Source organism: Sarcophilus harrisii, chromosome 4, assembly GCF_902635505.1.
Source record: "Sarcophilus harrisii chromosome 4, mSarHar1.11, whole genome shotgun sequence".
Classification (NCBI taxonomy): Eukaryota; Metazoa; Chordata; class Mammalia; order Dasyuromorphia; family Dasyuridae; genus Sarcophilus; species Sarcophilus harrisii.
Window position 1 is genome coordinate 25506295 of NC_045429.1, and position 21996 is coordinate 25528290.

Genomic DNA, 21996 nt, shown 5'->3' on the forward strand with positions numbered 1-21996 from the left:
TAGATTGAAAAGAACCTCATTTGGGCATATGGGTATAACAGGATAATGACAGGCCATTCTTACTTACCTGTAAACAGAATTGACCCACACGAAAGCACTTCCTGAATGGTCTCCCTTAATTTTTGCTACATAATACAAAGCATAAATACCCCAGCCTGGCCAAAGACTTACATCGAGGGGCTTTAAAGTCGTGATACTGACTTTGTCTTCTAATTAGAGAGAATGGCCTTAGAATTTCAGGGATCTGGGAGCTGCTCCCTAGGGAACACACCCATTCCCCCAAAGGTACCTTCTCTGAACAGTTTTCTTAGCATTATGCCCAGAAGGCTGAGAGAAGCATTTGCCTGAGATATGGTCAGTATGTGCTCATCATGTGAGAGCCGGAGACGGCCTTTCACTTCAGAGACTTCTCTCAGCCCCATCCTCCTGCTATGCAAGGCCAGAAATCAGCCACTGACCTCCCAGGGTCTGTCATGGCTGCTATGGGAGTTTGTTTTACTTGACTATGTGTAATTTTTACAAGATTGTGTCTTTTTCTTTCTTTCTTTCTTTCTTTTTTTTTTTTTTTTTTGGCTAGAGGGAAGAGAAGGAAATAAACATTTGTTAATTTAAAAGATTTTACTTAAAAACAACATTACTGTTACCATTGAGCTCTGTCAGATTACCCAGAAGTAAAGTGCCACTGTAATGGGGGATCTTGTCTCTTATTCGTTCTGGGCTTTCTCCTTTAGGATGAGCGTGAAGCACGAGAGAACATGAAGAGGGAGCAAGACGAGGCTTATCGTCTGTCACTTGAAGCTGACAGAGCTAAGGTGCGTATTAAAGGGTGGGGTATGTGGAAGGAAAGAGATGTCCAAGGGATCCTTCGTTATTGAAATCTCCTAGCTCTCTAACTGGTTCTCAATACGCCTAGTCCATCCTCTCTGATTTATAGGAGGCACATAAGATCATGTTGTAGTTAGAAGCAAAACAGACTTTGAGATCCTGGCTGCTAGCATTCCTTAAACAGTACTTTGCATTTGATTTTCCATGTGCCTGTTTTGTTCCACCAATTGAATATGGACTCGAGGACAGGAACCTTTTTCATCTATGTCTTTGTATCCTGCTATGTATCAGGCACATAGTAAATCTTACTGACTTGAACTGAATTTTTGTCAGCCCACCAAATTCTCCATATACAATATCTTTCTCTTTTTCTTCCTCCCTCCCTCCTTTCCTTCTTCCCTTTCTCAATCTCTCTCTCTCTCTCTCTCTCTCTCTCTTTTTACAGAAGTAATACCTAAAAAATATCAGGCTTTTTGGTTTTGTTTTCTTTAATTTTTTTTAATACTTATTACCTTATGAATCATGTTGGGAGAGAAAAATCAGAACTAAAAGGGAAAAACCACGGGAGAGAGGAAAATAACACAGAAAAAGAACTGAATGTGGCATGTGTTGATTTACATTCAGTCTCCATCGTTCTTTCTCTGGATGCAGACAGCATTTTCGATCCAAAGTCTATTGGGATTGCTTTGGATTGCAGGCCTTTTCTAATATACCCATCTGAGCTCTAGTTACCACTTGGTGCCGGACTCTAACTCCCAGTAACATCACTGTAAAGGAGTCGGCCCAGCTGCCTGACAAGCCTTTGGCCTGGCTTCCACACTGGTGCAGGGGGAACAAAGATCAGGGACAGAGAGCTACACCTCGCCCCAGGAGGCGACTTCAAGGCCGATGGACAGAGATCTGGCATCGTGCCATAGTTGGGCAAAGGAAGAGCTCAGCAGGCCTGTGAGAGCCTTCAGTACTTGGCCAAGTGTCTATGTGTATTGTTCACGAACCAGCCCGAGAATCGCACTCATGGATGACGGGCATTTGTGTAGCACTTTAAGATCTGCAAAACATTTTGCGTCTAGCCTCTCCTCTGACCTTTGCCCTCTCCCCTGAATAGACAAGGAGGTTGGGATGTAGAGAGGGCAAAGGCCTCTTGGCTCCCTCCCTTGAGATGGGAGAAACCCTAGGCACCGGGAACAGGTCAAATTCAGAGAAGGGACAAGGTGTGAAGGGGCCGTGGAAAGCTTTGTGGCTGTGCCCGAGGTGGGTGTGGGCCTGCTGCCAGGCGCTGGCTTGGCTCTGGAGATTGGAGGCCATCCAGGTCGGAGATGTCCTGACCTTGGACAAGCCCCTCCCCAATATGGTCTTCAGTGCCCCTTATCTGTCAGGCGAGGGATTGGGTTGGGTAACCCCTAGGACCCGATGACACAGCTGTGATCCCTAATTGTCAGGAGGCAAGAAGACAAAGAGAACCATCTTGAAGGTAAAGGTGGAGAGGCAGGAAGTCCCAGGTGTGTCCCTCCCAGAGTGACTAATAATCCTTTTTGGCCAGAGCCGAGAATATAGGAAATGGAAGGAGTATGAGGATCCTGGGCTACCCTCGGCCCCGGGGACGCATTGAAGGCCTTTTGGCACCGGTGGAATGAGCCCGATGGGCTTTGTCTCCGTTTACACCCCAGGGGCAGGGTCCAGCTCTTGGGGGTCATCCCATAGCTTCATAATACCAACTTTCTTTTCCAACAGAGGGAAGCCCACGAGAGAGAAGTAGCTGAGCAGTCTCGTTTGGAGCAGATGCGGAAAGAACAGGAAGAGGAGCGAGAGGTAGGTGTCTCCCAAGTCAGAGAATTGGGAGGGTGGGAGTAGAGGAAGGGGGCTGGCTCGCCTTTAGAGCAGTTGGAAAACCAGGCCCAGGCTTCAGGTTTTCCCTTTCTGGTCTCACTTCCCCGTATCCCTGGGCTCACTAGCCTTTTCCTGAGGCTTTTCTACTTGGAATTGTTCTGGGCCCCCCTAAAGCAGACTCAGAGTTAGAGAAGTCAGCGTCTGAGCTGAGCCTGAGAATTAGGAGTTCCAGGAAAGAAAGTGTTCCACCCCTGGAGGACAGCCTGGAGAGAGAGAACACAAGAGGACAATTGGGGTGAATCATAGGTGCCCTGAGGGGGAGCATTGGGTGCTAGGCTGTGACAAGCCTTAAACGTCAAAGCAGGGAATATACCTTTTATCAGGGAGCAGGAAGGAGCCACTTGTGTTTGGTGAGTAAATGTATTAGAAATATCAATTTAACAGCTGTGTGGAGCTCGGCTTGTAGAGGCAAGAATCTCTTTATGGTTTAAGAGCCTATTGCAAAAATCCAAGCAAGAGCTGGTGAGGACTTCTTCCTACTCATACCGCAGCCACCCTGGTCCAGGTCCTCACCAGCTCTAGAAGCTGACATGGCTCCCGTTGCCTTCAGGTCCATCTGCTGGGCGTTTAAGCCCTTCAGTCTGACTCTGAATCAACACGTATGTATTGTTGGTTACAAAAGCTTTGCTCTGAGGGGTGTCCAGCTCGTTTTGGCTCACACTGTTGCCCGTAACTGCTTCTGGAGCCTGCTTGCAGCTACCTAAGGCCCCGGGGCTAGGGTCCACAGACAGGGGTGCCTCTGTCCGTGCATCTAGAGGAGGTGTCCCTGCTGCCAGTGCTGGGCCCCCTTGTCCTGCTGCTCCCAGCACAATCCCTGTAAGTCCAGCCAGAGCACCAGGCCTGCCCCCATCATCTTGCTGCTGCCCTAAGCGTGGCCCAGGCTGCCGAGCATCTTTCCATCTCATTCAAAAGGTAGCCATTGCAGTGATCCCACCCTTAGCACCAGGGACCAAAAATGCTTGTCCTTTCTGGTTGGTCGTCCCACAGAGCCACACGGTCCAATAAATCGCCCTTTTACCAAAAACCTATTCCAGTACCCAATGTGAAAGCTTTCTTTAAGCGAATTAAAAGCCATCTGAAGAATTGTAACAAATAAAAGCCACTGGACCAAAAAAAAAGATTTTTCAATCAACAATAGTAAGACCTTACATATCTAGAATACTTTAAACTTTCTTCATAATAACGCTATAAGGCTGGTAGGATAAATATGCTTATTCCTAATTTACAGATGAGGAAACTGAGGCTCAGAGAAGTAGTAACTTACCCATATTGGCACAGCTGACAAGTGTTGAAGCAGGGACTTGAACCCAAGCCTTATGATTCCAAATCCTTCCTTCCACAAATCTTGGCTCACATCAAAGAGAAGTGGATCACTTCACTTGGTCCCTCAGACCTCCTGGAAGCAGCTGTTTTGCTGCAGCGAATGCTGCCGAAGGGCTTTTTGTCTGCCTTTGGACAGCCCCTGCCTCTTTATCCATTCCTGGGCTCGGCATCCTCCTTTTGTCAAGCCCACAACTGGCTGTTCTGACTGGGGTTTGCTCCCTTAGCATCCTTCACTTGTTTCTGCCAACTCCTCTGGGGGTCATTGGAACTATAACTCTCAGTGGGTTGCCAACATGGGACTGGGGAGGCTCCTGAGCTCCCCCATACTCTCTGCTGGAATATAAGCCGGGAGGGCCAGGGTCAGAACAGAATGGAGAGCAGGCAGGTGATGCTGCAAGAGGAGGAGCAGGGGTCCTGCTGAAGAGACCAGACCCGCCAACAGAAAGGGCCCTGCTGGCCCACAGCCACAGCAGGAGGCCCGGCTGCCCGTCTGCAGGTGAGTGCCCTGCAGCACCTGCCTGCCCCTCACAGAGCTGCAGTTTCCTTCTGTGTAAATAAAGGAAGGTAGGGAGAAACTGGTGATCTCTGAGTCCTCTCCCAGCCCTGACATTCCCTGTTCTAAGGTTCCATTCATCTGTGACGTGTCTTACAGAATCCCATAAAGGAACTTCAGGCACTATATCACATGATCCACACTGGACCGTATCTCTGCAACATAGTGGCTCCCTGTTACTTCTAGGATCAAATATAAAATAATCCTTCCAGCTTTTCAAGCTCTCCACAGCCCAGCCTCCTCAGGGCTTTGGCAAGTTACTTAATGAGTATCCTTCACTCACTCTAAGGTCTGGCTGTGCTAGCCTTTGTGCTGCTCCTCACTCAGGATCTTCCATCTCCTGATTCCAGGCCTTTTCTCTGGCTGTCCCCCATTCCTGAATGCCTTTCCTCCTCATTCCTGCTCCCTGTTTTCTTTGGCTTTCTTTGAATCCCATCTCCTGCAAGAGGCCTTTCAAAGTCTCATCCTCCGCCAATCTCCCCTTCTTTACCCCTTTCCCCAAGGCTTTCCTTCTCAGGTAATCTCCAGTTAATTTTACACATGCACACACACACCTATTTTTATAATTTATCACATATAAACATGGGTATGCATACACATTTAATAAATGCTTGTTGAGTCACTGACAAGTGATCTTCTAAACTATCTGTTAAAGATTTCCCTCCTGGGGCAGCCCCTTCCAATCTTGGATAGCTAGGACTTTTCCCTGATTTCAGGACTAAATGTTTGCAACTTCTGAAGCTAAACAGCACAAACTAATCCCTTTTCCATGTGACAGTTCTTGAGATACTTGATTGTGGATCCCATGCCCTCATCCCTATCCCTTAGACCCAAAACTCTCTTCATCTTCCAAATAAATATCTCCGGCTTCTTTAAACAGTTTTCATATGACAGGATTTTGAGGTTCTTCTCCATCTTAGTTGTCCTCCCATTAATTTTTTTGTGTGTTTTGGGGGGGGGTTGCTGAGATAATTGGGGTTACATGACTTGCCTAAGATCACACAGCCAGGAAGTATTAAGTGTCTGAGGCCAGATTTGAACTCATATCCTCCTGACTTCAGGACCAGTGTTCAATCCTCTGTGCCACCCAGCTGTCCCTCCATTAATGTTCTTTAGTCTCTCCATAACTTTCCTAAAACGGGTCTCTCAGGGTTGAGCACAGCACTCCAGTTGTGGCACTAGGAAGCTGATGCTTCCCACTGGGAGCATTCGTTCTTATAGGAGTTGTTTCTCTTTCTTGCTCGTTATGGTGGCAGAATGCAAGCTCATTGAAGTCAGGAACTAATTGCATTCTTCTGTGCCTGGCGTGGTCCCCGGTGCTCAGGTACAAAGGCATTTCTGAAGGACTTGCCAGATGCCAGACACGGCAAATGGTTGTTGAGTTGAATGTGGTGCTCTTCACCCACACGCTCCTAACCAGTTTTTCTCCCCTCCTGGTTCATGGATTTCCTCATTATTATATTATTATTATGTTATATACTATATATATAATATTAGCATAGCTTTTTAATATACAGTGTTAGCAAAAAAGCTGGAAACAAAAGAGATGGCCATTAATTGGGTATGGCTAAATAAGGTGAGGTACAAAAATGGAACAGAATTGAAGAGCTGAAAGAAATTAGAAATATGAGGGATTCAGAGAAGACGGATGAAAGAATGCAGAGAGAAGCAAGCAAAACTACAAACGCAGTGTAGATAACTACAACTGTGCAAATATAGAGAACAGCAACCAAAAACACAGGAAATTGAATGCTATGAAATTATGATTCCTAAGGATCTTGACCATAGAGAAAAGTTGAAAAAATGTTCCTCACTTCATTCTTTGCAGAGGTGGACTGAGCATGGAACATTGAGTACATAGCCAGACATAGTTGGTGTATTAGTTAATTTTGCTGAACTTCATATTTCTTTTTAAAAATTCTGTTTCAAAGGATGGGGAAGAAAGGGAGATATATTCAGAAATGGAAGTGATGTAAAAATAGAAGATACTTAATATTTTAAATAAAAATTGTCCTACTACTTTTGAATAAGGTTTTCCCTGCTATTTTTGTTATAAGTCTGAACCCAAGTCTCCAACCTAACTAAAAGATTTAACGTGCCATATTGGGTTAGGACCTTTTAGTTTACCTTCCTGGCTACTGGTACTTGAGGCATTTAGGGATAGACATATAAAGTCATGAATTTTATTGACTGCTCCTTTCTTGAATGTTTTCTCTTATGTTTACTTTCTACAATATCTAACATGAGAGCCACAAACAGGCGCATTGATCTTTAGCTTACAGCAATTTGATTTAGACATGCAAGTACACTCAGTTGCATTCTTCCCTGTCCCCTCCTTTGTTGCATGTATCCATCCCTGGTCAGTATTCTCTCATTCTCACATAGCTGTGGTCCAGAAAATCCATGTCCTTTTTTCACTCAGCACCTTCCTAACTAACTGTTTGCTTTTGCAAATCCACCATTTTCTCCTGAGAGAGAACCATCCTCTCTTGCCTTCAGTTAGTAACAGTGATGAAAACACCAGCCTGAGATATACACTTTCTTTCCCAAGAATTTGTGAGGTTTTTCCCAGCTTATACGTTAAGACCCCTTCTAGGTCTGACACCCTACAATCTGAGATCTTTTCAAACATTATGTTTCCCAAGTCTAATATAGTACAGTGCTTTTGAAGTATTTCTCTTTGGGCACACACCTGATATTTGTTTTCTTAATTTCAATTCTACTTTGCTTAATGATTATAGGCAGGCATTTTTAAACCACTTGGGTTTTTCTACCTATAGAAAGTAAAGTTTCCAGCCATAAATATTTTTGGTAAACGTTGCTAACAACTTAAATGCTGGCTAAGAAAGGGAAGGTTCTGGGTATTTGATGACTATCCCCTCAGTCAAAAATATCTAAGCTCTTCAGTAAAACAGTTAAATTACCTATCCCCTCCATGCAGTTAACAACAGCTTTAATAATATGTGTCATAAAGGTGGGATTTATTTTAATTAGTTATCTTGTAGGCTAATATTAAGAAATGAAAAATACATGGTTCCACATTCCAGGCACAAGACCTAGCCCATGATCAGGATTGTTGACATTCTAGAAAGAATGAAAATAAGCTGCTTCCTTTTTGACTCCCATCACTGATGTGGTGGAAGGTGCCCTCAATTTCAAGAGAGGAGACCTAGGTTCAAATTCTGTGGGTATGGTTCTATTATTTCCTAAATCCACAGCAGGCCAATTCTGAACCACAGAAGTGATGATCCTGTTATCACAGATAACAGGCTGTTGTGAGACCCAAGTGTTTTGTAGCCTCAAATGGGAGCTGTTGCTGCTAGGAATGACTGAATGCTGAAGTCACCTCTCTCCTTTTCGCTTCTCTCAGGCTATCCGGCTATCCTTGGAACAGTCTCTGCCTCCAGAACCCAAAGAGGAGAGCACGGAGCCCGTGAGTAAGCTCCGGATCCGAACGCCCAGTGGGGAGTTTCTGGAGCGGCGCTTCCTGGCCAGCAGCCAGCTACGAGTTGTCTTCGATTTTGTGGCCTCCAAAGGCTTTCCCTGGGATGAGTTCAAGTTGCTGAGCACGTTTCCCCGGAGAGACGTAAGTCAAAAGAAATCGCATTCAGTGAGCCAGAGGAAGGGTGGGAAACGCCTTTGGTCTGGTTCTCTAAGGAGGAAGCAAAAAAGGAGGGACCTGTGGATCTGTCTCATGCCTGAGAGAAAAGACAGAAGCTATATTTGGTCCAGCCATGGTGTATTAGAGGGGAACTGGAACCATGTTTGTGGATCTATTCCTGGCTCTGAGGAATGTGGGATCTGGGTTTAGCCCAGCCCTGTAAATCAGAGGGAAGCCAGGAGTCCTTGACTCTTTGTATTCTTCCATTAGAATGTGAGCTCCCTGACAGCAGGGACTGCCCCACTTGTATCCTGTCCTACAGAACTAAGCACAGTAAGTCTTACTTTCCCTCTCTGAACAAAGAGATTGGAAAGAAGCTGAGTTCTTTAAGATTTCTCAGATTCTGTGACCTGTGGCTGTTTGACGGTCCTGTACCTCCTGGGCCTTGTTCAAACCTCTTCCTCCCCCCCCCCCCCCCCCCCCCCCCCCCCCCCCCCCCCCCCCCCCCCCCCTACCTTGTCAGCAAAGCTCCTGGGGAACAGCTGCGCCTCATAGAAAGTACCTTCTCTGGTTCCTGATTTCTGGAACACTAATCCTTGCAGGTCTTTGAGCACTTCTCAGGGGCCTTGCGGCTTCAGGGCCATGAATCCCCAGAACATGAGGCCAACTGGAAGAGTTTTGTCTTTGGTCAGAGGAGGCCTCTTCCCTTCTCACTCCTCATCCTCTCTGAGCCCCTGTGTCTTCCTGGAGAGGCGGCCATGCTTGCTTAACATGGCGGGTTCTAGGGGAGCTTCCTCTCTGCTCTGTTCAGGGCAGCAGGAAAAGCTCGAGGGTAGAGAGTTGAGGCATCTCCCAGGGGCCCATGCTCCTGCAAAAGCTCCCATTCTGAGGATCCTGTGGTTCCAGACTGGAAGAAATCTCAACAACCATCTTGTCCAACATTTTTAATGTGGGTGTAATCAGGTGGGGGGCATAGCGAGGGGTTCAGAAGCTGATGGAGAGACAGGTGAGCCCCACTGCTAGCTGCAGGGCTGCCTGGGGGAAGGGACCCTTGGACACCCATGGGAAGGAATTCCAAAGACCAGAAAAGGGGGGAGGGCAAAGAGTCCTCCCTGGGCGAGGGCTTTTTGGAGACAGGACACCAGCCATGGTGTGCTTAAAGACCTGGGCAGAGAGACGTGGACTTTTCTCAGGGATCACTGTGGACAGCTGGAGACTTTTGAGAAAAGGGATGATGGGAGCCAAGCTTTTCCTAAGAATGATGATTCTCTGAGGAAAGAGTTGTCTCACAGGGTTATTAGAGTATGACCAGGCCCGAGGGGACCGAGGAAGGGTCTTGTCCTCTCCCCTAAGAGAGTAAAGGCTCTGTGAGGCTGAGGGCCTTCATCTTTGACTTGGGATCTCCATACCTAGCTCAGAGTCTGGCCCTTACTCAATGCTTCTTGATTGAGCAATAGGAGTCCTCAGGACTTGCTATCTGCTTAGACAAGAGATATGAGAAACAAGGCAAAAAAGTCTCAGATTCCCAGGTATGAGTGGGTCTCTCCTGACCTCTGCACCCATCGTTTAGCAAAACATATGGATTTAATTGCTTTTTCTTAGCCTCTCTCTTGTGGTGCCATTAGATCAGACTGTGTGGTCAGAGTATTGGGAGGCTGTTGATCTTTCCCCAATTCTACCTTGGGATCAGAAATCAGTAAAGGGACCTGAGAAGCCATTGAGTCTGGCCTTTCTTGTGTGATACTCAGGAAGTCCCTTATTTGTTGGCATGGAAGGTTGCAGCTAAACAGTGATGGGGTCACAAGCATAGATCTCTGGTTAAGGGCCCTACATTCCCTCTGGGCCTGTGCTTTCCACTGCCCCTTCAATAAATTCATTTGGGGAAATTCAGTTGAGTTTAATAATTATTAAGTGCAGTGCTAAGCCAACAAATGGCTTCCTGCTCTCAGGAGGCTTGCCTCTTACTTGGGCATCCATTGTGTGTGCACAGTTGTAATACAAAGGCTCCTCTTTGATGAAGAGGAGCTCCAGGGATTGGGGAGAGCCAGTCAGGCTTCTTAGGCTCCACGGTGCTGGAGCTGAGCCTTAATGGAAGAGAGGAGGGAGAAGGATGGGGACGAGCAACCTTCTGGAGAAAGGATCAGGGATGAGAGAGGAGCTGGAAACCTTATTCACCCAAGATGGAGAAATGGTTCCTCTGAAAGAAGAGCAGCCTTGCTCTGCTTGTATCCTAAGGGCAGAGCTAGGACAAGGGAAGGGAGTGACAGTCAGGCCGTCTTGTCTGGCAGTCAGCTTACACCATAGAAGGCAACCTGCACATACATAAAGAGACACAAAGTGATTACTTGACCATTTGTGGGGGTCCACCTTAGGGCATCAGGAAGAGCCCGGTGTAGAAGATGGCACTCAATGCAACCCTCTGTCTCAGGGGGTGATTAACTGGAGAGAGTCCAAAAAAAAGCTGCATAACCCTTTGTCGGGGCTGCAGAAGGGATTCAGGGACCATGAATTCTTTGGCCCTCAGATCTCAGGGTTGGAGATCCCCACCTTCCCTCATCCTAGAGTATCTTTGAGGCTACTATCTGGGGTGGGCAGCCTGCTAGTGGGTCTGAAGTTCGGGAGAGCTGAAAGGAAGGAATCATCTGAGGGCAGAGATGAATTATCCAGACATTTCTGATTACTTAGAGTTGTAATACCTCCAAAAATCATGGTTTCATTTCTCTGGGGGGATTTTAAAATCATACATTATTGTTCATAAATCACAGTTATAGACTTCTCTTCCTCTCTCTCTCTTCCTTCCCAGTAACAGGGTTTAAAAGCTTACTTGGAAGCTTTTAAATCTTAAATATTGGATCTGGAAGGAGCCTAACATTTATGTCAGAGTTGGGAGGCATCCTAGAGCAGAGAATGTCAACATTAGAAGGGATCTTAGAACATGGAATGTCAGTTCAGAGGGACTGGAACAAGTCTTCCTGACAATGGTCCTTTTTCTTAGCTTTGATAACATCGTGATTTAGGGGGGTGTCCCCCACTAAGAGAGCTGTGTCGTGCCCAGAGCCCAGTGGTGTCCCAGAGGATCTGACTGGAGGACAGTCAGATACGTATGTATATACGTATGGCTCAAACATTCAGCACATAAAAGGCATATGTGATAATTAATCATACTGACATTTCATGAGATAGTTGGGCCTATTTCATAGTTTGTAGCCATGGGGGGTCTAATTTGCCCTTGCAGTGACCCTGAGGTCCCCAGGTTGAGAACTCTTGCTATGGTCTAAAACATGCTGTTGTTTCCAGTTCCACACAGCCTTGGCTTTGAGGAGACCAGGCGCCATCCAGGATTGATCTTTAAGAGAACTTAATGGTCAGCCCATGTCTGCTCTAGGTAAAAGATGGTATGTTCACAAAAACTGCCTAAGTACAGGATAGTGAGAACATGACTAGAAAATAGTTTGTGTGAAAAGGACTTAGGAGTCTGAGTGGACCTTGAACTCAGCCTGAGCTACTCATAAAACTTAGGTGCCCTTAGGCTGTATTAGGCCCTAGCGTGAGGACCAGAGTGGTAACCCCACCACCTCGGCCTTCGTCAGACTATCTGGATTATCCCATTTGGGCCGCTGCACTTTAGGAAGTCTGTTGACAAATGGAGTGTATCAACCGAGGCCAGCTAGGATGGTGAGAAGAATGGTGAGCAGTGCATAGAAGGGTCAGTTGGAGAAGCTAGGTGTGTTTATCTTGGAGGACAGAAGGCTTAGGGGAACATGAATGAGAGCCATCTTCAGGTATCTGAAGGAGTATTTACACCAGAGGGAGACTGGATTTATCTTCCGTGACCCAAAGGACAGAACTAGGTACAGTGAGAAGTTGCTTAGAGACATATTTAAATTTGACAGAAGGAAAAACTTTTTTACAATCCTCACTATCCAAAAGGAGGATGGATAGCTTCACATGTAGTGAGCCCCTCCCTGGAAATTTTCAAGGAGAAGCTGGATAGCCACTTATTGTAAGAATATTTTTTAAACTTTTTTTTTCAGGTAGTGGTTGGCCTAGATCACCTTAACAAACCTTTGTTATAAATAAAATTCTGAACCCCAAAAAGAGAGCAATAAATGAACAACTTTAGGATGAGTAAAGCAGTTTAAACTTTTTTATACTCTTGCAAAAGTAGGTGTAAAAACTCCATGAGCTCACATAGTGATACAGAAAGGAAAACAAGCTTTTATACTCTAAATAGTTAGTCCAGGTTCTCCCTTCAGAGTTTCTGGTTGGCCAGAGCCCTTCCTAGTTACAGTCTTCTTCATCCATCCCATTCTCCCTCCCTGGTCATACATCCCATGTTCAAAAATGGCAACTCTCTCTGTCCTTGTGATGTCAGATAACATGCAATGAGCCTATTAAGTGAGCAAAACGAAGCCTTCTCCCTGTCACTGACATGGGCCAGTTTAACCCGCTTTCCAGCCCAACCTCTTTATCAGGACTTTGAGGTTAGGCTAGTTCCTTCTTCTGAAAGCTGATTGGTCAGTAGTGCTTGTTATCCTACGTTACTTTGAAACTTGCAGTATTTTGTGGAAACCTAAGTTGGGGTATTTTTCTATGATGCCTTTTGGTCAAGGATGCTCTAGAGCAAAGGGATTCAAATATACAGCTTGTAGGCTAGTGCAGGGTACAGCCAAACTAGATTTAAATAATAAAATGTAATTGGGAAATAGTAAACAAAATAAAGTATTAAAACAAAAAACCAATAACAAATGTTTTGGTTTGTAAAATTGTAGATTGTAGATAATGTTCATTTGTGATTTTCTAAAGTCAGTATGCAGCCTAGAAGGATCTTTATGCATGTTTTAATAGGCCTGTTTCTATTGGAGTGTGATACTACTGCTTTAGAACCTGACCAGATCTGTCGGGTCCACCCTGACGCAGACTTGTATCTGTGGGATGATGCTGAATGCAGTCACATCTTGACGAACAAAGGAAGATGCTGGGTAAATGGTGGTCCATCCCTCCCTGCAGAGCTGCTAGAGTTTCCACATTGCTGTTTTGTAATCACCATCTGTGGCCGCAGGATTAGTATTTAATTTGGAAAAGTCATCTTAAGTTACAGCCAGACCAGCAGGCCATTCAAAAGCACAGCTAAAAATACTGTCTCTTTGGTTAGGATGGTGGCTGTGCAGCAGCTTCTCAGCTTCCTTTTCTTCAAAAATTAGACGTTCTTTCTCACAGAGCCCTGTCGTCAGCTGCTCCAGAGTACTAGAGGAAAGCTAGCAGAACCAGGTGACATCATCCTTCCTCCAAAGATGCTTATTGGAGTTGTTTGAGCATGAATTTTTCCTGGGAGAAAGAAGGAAAGCTCTTTCCTCAGACTTCTTCTCTAAATCAAAAGCTTCACCTTCTCTCAGCCAGTTTGAAATGTCGGTGTTCAGATCCAGGAGCCATTTCTGGAGGACAGGCACTTGAGGCAGAGCTCTTGCTGCTGCTTGCCATCTGTCCCTCCTTTAGTCACTACTCTCAACCCAGGTCTGTCCAGACATGGAGTAGCTACTAGTCATTTGCCTCTTTTCTTCATCATTTCCAAGGCCACTAAGAGATAAACCAAAGAACCAACTTCTTCCTCCTCCTTTCCTCTCATCTTACTTTACCCCTTCCCCTTTTTCTTGCTTCACCTTTATTATCTCTTCTCATTTTCCTTACCTTCTCTCTTCCTCCTTTTCTTATATTCATTTTATTCCATTCCTTCCTTCTTTTCCTTCTTCTTTCCTGACTTAAAGGTTTACAAAGCCCTTTACATACATTATCTCATTTGATCCTCACAAAAACTAAGATAGTTGCTATTGTCCCCCTTGCCTGGAAGAGGAAATGGGGTGTGAGAAGCTTATGATTTGTCCAGTTCCACAAAGCTAGGTGTTGTCTAAATCAGGATTTGAACTCAGATCTTCTTGATTCCAAATCTGGCCAACTAGTTGCCTCCTTAATATGCTCAGATAGTGGGTGACCCTCCCCACTCTCATACTTTAACCTGTAATCTACTTCCCAGAAACCTTAATTCTGGCTTTTGATTTATCCACCATGGCATTTCGTATGATATTCTGCATTTAAATTAAATAAAGTGATGATATAGACCTTGTCATACTCCGGTTTCAATCTTAAACCGTAAGGTGACAACATAGACCCTTTTCATATTCCAATTTTAATCTTAAGCCAATCAGTTTTTCCATATTTTGTTCTGTCACTTCTTGTTCCATATACTGGTTCCTCAGGAGAGAGGTAAGATGAATATGGTACTCTCAGCACTTTAAGGACTTGTCTCACTTTGTTGTGATCCACCTAGTCAAAGGCTTTAGTGTAGTCAATGAAGCAGAAGTGGATTTTTTTTTAACTCTTTTGCTTTCTTCATAATCCAGTGAGTGTTAACAATTGTAGTTCCTCTGCCTCTTTGAAAACCAGCTTGCTCTTCAGGTAATTCTTGGTTTACATGTTGCTGAAGCCTAGTTTGCAAAATCTTAAGCATAACCCTGCTGGTGTGTGAAATGAGTACAATTGTTCGATAATTTGAATATTCTCTGGCATTGTCCTTCTTTAGAACTGGGACATAAACTGATCGTTTCCAGTCCACTGGCCACAGTTGAGTTTTCCAAATTGTCTGGCATAAAGAATGCAGCTTTTTTAATGGTTTTAGGGTTTTAAGCTCAGCTGGAATTCCGTTACCTTCACTAGCTTATTGTTAGCAATCCTTCCAAAGGCCCATTTGACTTCATTCTCTAGGCTGTCTGGCTCTAGATCAGTAACCGTACCGTCATATTTATTTAGTGATACGAAGATCTTCCTTATATAGTTCTATATTTTCTTGCCACCTCTTAATCTCTTCTACTTCTGTTAGGTCCCCCACCATTTTTGTCTAAAACTTTCCTTTGATATATCTAATTTTTTAAAAAGAGATCTCTTGTCTTTTCCATTCTATTTTTTCCTTCTGTTTCTTTGCGTTGCTTATTTAAGTATATAATCAGTCTGATTTCTGTATTGACTCTGGTGGTTTATGTGTGGAGTCACCTTTTGGATTGTTGAAAAAGAGTGTTTGCTATGACTAACAAGTTATCCTGACAGAATTTGGTTAGTCTCTGCCCTACTTCATTTTGTACTCCAAGGCCAAACTTAGCTGTTTTTCCAATTATTATTCGATTTCCTATTTTAGCATTCCAATCTCCTTTGATGAACATGGCATCTTTTTCTTTTCTTTTCTTTTCCTTTTTTTTTTTTTTTTTTTTTTTTTTTTTTTTTTGGAGTTATTTCTAGAACATGTAGGACTTCATAGAACTGATCAACTTAGGCATCATGGATTGAAGCGTAAGCTTGTATTACTATGATATTGAAGGGTTTACCTTGGATTTAAATAGTTACTGTCATTTTTGAGATTATATCTCAGGACTGATTTTCTCACCTTTTTATTGACTATGTGGGCTACTCCATTTCTTCTAAGGGATTCTTGCCCACAATAATCTATGTAGTGATCATCTGAGATAAATCATCCATTCCCGTCCATTTAAGCACAGTGACAGCCTAAGACGATGTTTAAGCCACATGCGGCTTACCTTGGTTCGTAGATCTTCCTGCATTCTAGGTTCCTGTGCAGCATCAGACATTCTCTTAGTCAGCAGACTCATCCTCAGCTGAGCTTCCTTTGGCTTTAGCCCAGTGGCTTCATTAGTACTTGTAGCTGTCCTTCACTCTTCCCCAGGAACGTATTAGACACCTTCCTACCCAAGGGACTCATCTTGTGATGGTGTCTCTTTATGGCAAAGATAGTGGAGTGATCGGCGGTTTTTCTCTCCAGTTTGCTCTTTTGGGGTAACCCTGCACAGCATGGCTCCTTGTTTCATTGAGCTATGCGATCCCCTCTGACATGGCAAGGTAGTGATCCAAGCAGGGTCTTTGGGTATTTATCTCATTTAATCCTGGCTACTACACTGTGAGGTAGGTGCTGTTATTATCCCCATTTTACTGACAGAGAAACTCCAAGTGCACAACAGACCATCTACACAGAAAAAGGAGCTGGATGAGAGTAGTTCAGAGGATAGCTATCAAAGCTGGTACAGAACCGTGAGACAGTGGTGGGGTCCAGTTGTCCTGGCACATGTGGGAACACCCTTTCTGCTAAGAGCAGACCAAGTCCTTATGTCATTGATAATTTCATTCTTTAAAAAGGAGAAGGAGTGATAAGGGGAAATTCCCTTCTGGATCTGCTTTGGAAGGAAACAACCACTTTATCATTTTGGGTAGAAAAGAGAAAGCCAGACTGGGAGCAGTCGGATGTGGGCCTTAGACTTGGGAGCTCAGGAAAGGATAAGCAAGATCTCGGATGGACAGAGCAGGATTCAAGGAAGGAGGGAACACGCTCAAGAAGAAAATTTGCAACAATTCTAGGAAAAAGGAAAAAGTGAATATTGTCTACAAAGAAAGTGTGGATACCCACCCCACCAAAGGGACTTGAAAAGACATGTACCCAGGTGCAGAAGATGGAAGCAAGAACAAGGGATAGGGTGGAAGAAAGCTGTCTTGTTGCCCTCGAGTCTTCTCCAGGCAAAGAATTCCCAACTGCTTAAATTAGTCCTCCTAGGAAACGAACTGAAGGCCTTTCCCCATCCTGGTAACCCTCATCTAGATACTGTGGCACCCTGAGTGAAAATAGTACTTTAGAAGTACCCGAAGAGGATGCTGGGACTGCTCATGTCCCAGTCCTCAGCACTGTGCTTCTCTTACTGCCATGCTGACTGTGCTTTTTTTGCTGTCTCTTCACATTGCTGACTTATGTTGAACTTGTAATTGCATAAAACCCTGTGATCATTTTTAGACAAACTACTGTCCGTCCCTCCCCAACCTCATTCTTCCTAGAGTTGTTTTTCTTTTTTTTAAGAAGTATAAGATTTCTGGATTTCATCTCATATTTGGCTCACTGCTATAAATTCTCGAGATCTTTTGTCATCTGAAAAGTTGATAAATATGTCCTCCATGCCTTCGTCCAAGTCATCTATAAAAATGATAAAACAGTTCGGGGCCAAACACAGATCTGCAGGTCACTCCACTAGAAATCTTCCAAATCGCCATTGAACCATTAATGGTAACTCTTTGAGTTCTGTCATTTAATCCATTAAGAATTGTGGAGGTAGCTAAAGAACCAGTAGATAGGGCTTTAGACCTGAGGAGGACCCGAGTCTGAATCCAGCTTCAGTTACTTACTAACTGTGTGACTGGACAAGTCACTGAACCTCCTACTAATTTTAATTTGATGAGTGTTTATAATGACTGGATTATTCAAGATACATGGACAGGACTTGTCAGAAATCCAGAACATTTGCCACCTGCTAGCAATTCAGAATCACTGGCAAATTACTTAGAATTTGTGGTGTTTCTCATTGAAAGACATGCTTTGCTCACTTAAAATCTAAATGATAGTTAATTCCCTTGTAAGCAAAAACAACCACATGTGTAATTGCACAGATTAATCTCTTTCAGATACTCCTTGTACTTCCCAAAGCCAGGGACAGCACCCCAAGCCCATGCACACATGCATTAGCATTCCATGGCCCATAGCCAGGGCCCCAGTGTGGGGTCGGCATCAGCGCAGAAAAAAGATATTTGAGCCCCATCTACTCTGCATGCTGCCCATCCCGATGCAGATCCCTCTCTGATTCTCACAGCCTCCTTGGTCTAAAATCGTCTCTTCAGTGAACACTTTTGAGGGTAGCTTCATTAGAAATGTGGGATGGACTTGTCTGCAAAACCCAGAATTCTCAAGGGGATGCAATCCAAAAATCATCCAGGCTGCCTGGGACAGTGGGGAGCTCTCCTCCTCGCTAGCAGTCTTCAGGCAGAGGCACAATGACCACAAGCTGCTTCCTGCTCGGTTTGAGACTGAACCAGCTGCTCCCTGAGAAGCTCCTGGGAAAAGCAAAGTTGCTGATGCTCAGAGAGGCAGGGTGGTCACACAGCTAATAACAATGAGGCAGCCTGGTTTGGAAATTTTTAAACTCCTTACTGGCTATAAGACAGGAGCCCCTTAAGAGCCTTTCTCAATCTGTTTCCTCATCCTTTTAAAAAAATATTCCCTTTAAAATTCATTATTTTAGCAATTTTCTTTTTAAATTTGTTGGAGTTTCAATTTCTCTCCCTTCTCCCCTCTCTCCCATCTATTGAGGAGGCAAACAATATGATATCTATTATACATATAAAATCATGCATGGCATTTCCACATTAGCCATGTTTAAAAAAAAAAGAAAAAGGATACTTCATTTTACACTCAGAGTTCATCAGTTCTCTCTCTCTGGAGGTGTATAGTATTTTTTCTCATGAGTCCTTTGAAATTGTATCACTGTATTGGTCAGAGTAGCCAGATCTATCAGAGTTGGTCATTGTTATAACATTGTTATTATACACAATTCTCACTTCACTTTGTATTTCTTCATATAAGACTTCTCAAGTTTAGGTTCTTTCTCTGATTATGACTTTTGGGTAGACTAGTATTTTTCCCCCACAGTGAAAACAGTTTATTACAGAGAAATTAATTGGCACAATAATATTCTTCTTACCCATCTTTCCATTCTTTATACAGTCTCATATTGTATATTCTAACTAAATGACAGAATCATCCAATAATTCTTAAATTATCTCTGCTCAATCCATTTTCCAGGTCAGTTTTTCTGATGAGATATTTAACATTTTCTTCTACTTTTTATTCTTTTGACTTTGTTTTATTGTTTTTTCTTCAGTGAAATTTTGTGCTTCTTTCCATTTGACCAACTTTGCTTTTTAAGGAGTTTTTTCCTTCATGAATTTTTGTATCTCTTTTACCATTTATCCTATTCTGCTTTTTAAGGAAACTTCTCTGCCGCAGTACTGAGAAGTTAAGTCACTTGCCCAGAGTCACCAGCCAGTCTCAATGGGAGATACAATGCAATACATATACCATAGGCCTTCAGGAAAGACCTGGTAGCGGGGTAGGTTTCCATTCCAGAAGGCAAAGAGGCATGGGAAAGGATCAGGGGATCACCTCACCTTTTATCGAACCCTTCTTGGAGGCCCTCCTCAAATGTGGGGCAGAGAACAAAGTTCTTTAGTCCAGCATTCAGATATTGGCTCTGCAACTATGACTTGGAATCAATTATTCCTCTTTAGCCTTAGCTTCCTCCTCCAAAATGAGAGCATGGTGCCCATGATCAAGGCCCTTCCCAGCCTGGCCATTGCATAATCTGAGGGCCCTGGGATGAAGTGGTCTGGATGCAGATAAGGACCCTCTCTGAGCATTCGAGCTCAAAGCCTCTTGTTTCCTGGTCCTGCAGGTTTTATTTATGAGCTCTGGGGCTGAAACTAAGAATCACAGTGAGTTTATCTAGAGCCTGTAGCTCTTTATTTACTGTAGCTGGAGGCCTTGGTGAGCTGAGGCTTTGACAGGATTTCACATTGATTCATCAGAGCCCTGGCTCAGGATCAGGTGGCAGCTAAGTCACATAAGGTTATTCAGAACGCATCAACAATGTTGCTTAATAATTCAGAACCAGTTTGTTCTGTTTAGAGTATTAAGAATTTTAAAATCCTTTTAATTAGCCAATTCTAACAGCAATTTAAATGAACAGGGAAAAATCTGTTCCTTCCTGAAAGAGCGACTGTTGTAGCTTCGTGTAATCCAGACTGCCTAGTAAAACCCAGACCCAGACAGCATACACAGGTGGCTACTGGCCCTTTCAGAACCCAGAATAGGTTGAGTCAGCACAAGACAATTCCAGTCTTTAGGTGCCTTATGCTTTATTGGGACCCCTTTAAAGAAGTGGGAAGATCAAACTGGATAAGCTCTAGCCCTTTCCAGTACAGGGATGAGAGATGGATATTTTGAATATTTCAGAACTTTGAGAATCTAGGATTATCTCCATTGGCAAAAATCACAGTCTCCTGTGCAGAGAAGATGGTCTTTTTGTAGTCCCATAGAATCTCAGATTTGGAAGGAATCCATCCCTGAACCAAAATGGGAATCCCTTCCCTCCAGAATATCCCTCTTCCTTAAAGACCTCAAGGGATGAGGGGAACTCACTGCCTTGAGTCTCCTGAGCTCATACCCCAATTGGCCACTTTACATGTTTTCCTCCTTGCTCCTGGTTCTAGCTTTTGGTGCCAACTAAAATGAAGTGAATCCTTCCTCTATGAGCCATCATTACAAACACTTGACCCTAGAACCCTGGAGTCTTATCTTCTGCAGGCTAAACATCGCCATTTCCTCAGCACTTGCTCCTATGGCATGAATTAGAGGCCCTTTTCTGTCCTGACTGTCCCCTCTGGATGTTTGCATCCAGGTCACTCGTAACCTGGGATGCCTAGGAATGAGCACCTTGTCCAAGATATGTTCTTACTACATGATTATCATCTTCCTGTTTTCTGGACGTTGTGCTGTTTTTATTTGTCCCATTAGGCAAAGCCCATTAGGTTATTAGCATTTTCTTCCTTATATTGAACCTAAATTTGCTGATCACCCATCACTATCCCCTCCTACTCCTACTCTTCTGTTGCTGCTAGTTCTGCCCTCTGGGGCCCAGCAAGAATACTTCTAATGCCTCTTTCATAGAAGGAGCCATCAAGTCTTAGAATTTCTGAAAATCGCTCTCCCAGTGAAGTGCCCCTGGTTCCTGGAGAGCAGCCATAAGCCTTTGCTTCCATGTGGGAGAGCTCTTTCCAACACAGGATCATCTGGCCTCCCAAGGAACCTCTCCAGCCATCCCTCAGTTTCCATTTCTGGCCCACACCCAATTCCCATCCCTTCCCCTGGGGTCTCTTCAGTCTCACCCCATTTAAAGTGTCCTCATGGCTCCAGGCCACATCTCTCCTTGGAGCTCCAGGCCCTCGGGCCCAGTTTGTCTCAAACCAAGCTTTGCCGTCCCTGCTCCGGTTCTCCCTGTGTGCTCTGACATGTAACCGTAGAGTCACCTCTGACTGTTCCTCTTCCTCACTTTTCAGATCCTGTCAGTATCCCCTCAGAATCTCTGGATCTCTGAATCTCAGAATCTCAGAATCTCTAGATTGACAAAATCCTCTCCTTTGTCCTGGCCACCATTCCAATATAAACTGTTCCGAGAGCCCCCTTTTAAGGCAGCCATCCTTCGTGCCTTTGTTAACTGGCCTTCCGGGTACGGCGCTCTGAATGGAAGGCTTCGGCTCAACACGCTTCAGGAGGGCCTCGTCATAGGCAGAAAGGGGTTAGAATTCACTGCCCTCCTCTGTCTGAACCCTCTGCACTGCTGGCTTTTCGTACTGAACTGGGTTACTCACTGTGTCCTCTACCTCCACACTTTCCTACTTCTCTGCCATTGGCCCGGCAGCTTCCTATGCCCAGACTTCCCTTTCCACCCTCCCCACCATTTGGATTTCTCCCCACTCTCTGAAGCTTAGCTCATGTGCTACCTGGATGACAAGGGGAAGGGGAGAAACTGGTTCCCTGCTCCTCCCAGCCCTGTCTGTAGCTGACCCTTCATGCCTTAGACCAAACATGCTACTTTGCTTTCATTTCCCTGAGCCTTTTGTTACTTTGCATTTATTTATTTAATTATCTGGAGAGAGAGAGAGAGAAAGAGAGAGAGTGAGTGTGAGTGTCTTTGTGTGCATCCACACGGCCATAACTCCCCCCAACACCCCTCCCCTGTTAGTCAGCTCCTTGAGGGCAAGGATGACTGTATTTAAGCTCTGAGTCTGTCCGTAGAATTGGCTTGGTAAGGTCAATGATAAAAGAAGCCAATGGAGGCAGGAGGGGATCGGCCACATCCCATGATTAAACGGG

General features: G+C 44.5%; 1 protein-coding gene across 3 annotated transcripts in view; it reads left to right on the plus strand.

Moving 5' to 3' along the window:
* Positions 1-21996, plus strand: part of FAF1 (Fas associated factor 1) — a 385064-nt gene that overhangs the window by 344330 nt on the left and 18738 nt on the right. For all 3 annotated transcript variants that reach the window (XM_031969148.1, XM_031969147.1, XM_031969149.1), the window contains 3 exons: positions 732-812; positions 2557-2634; positions 7959-8174. In XM_031969148.1, coding sequence (XP_031825008.1) covers positions 732-812; positions 2557-2634; positions 7959-8174 — 375 coding nt within the window. The remainder of the gene's footprint in view (positions 1-731; positions 813-2556; positions 2635-7958; positions 8175-21996) is intronic.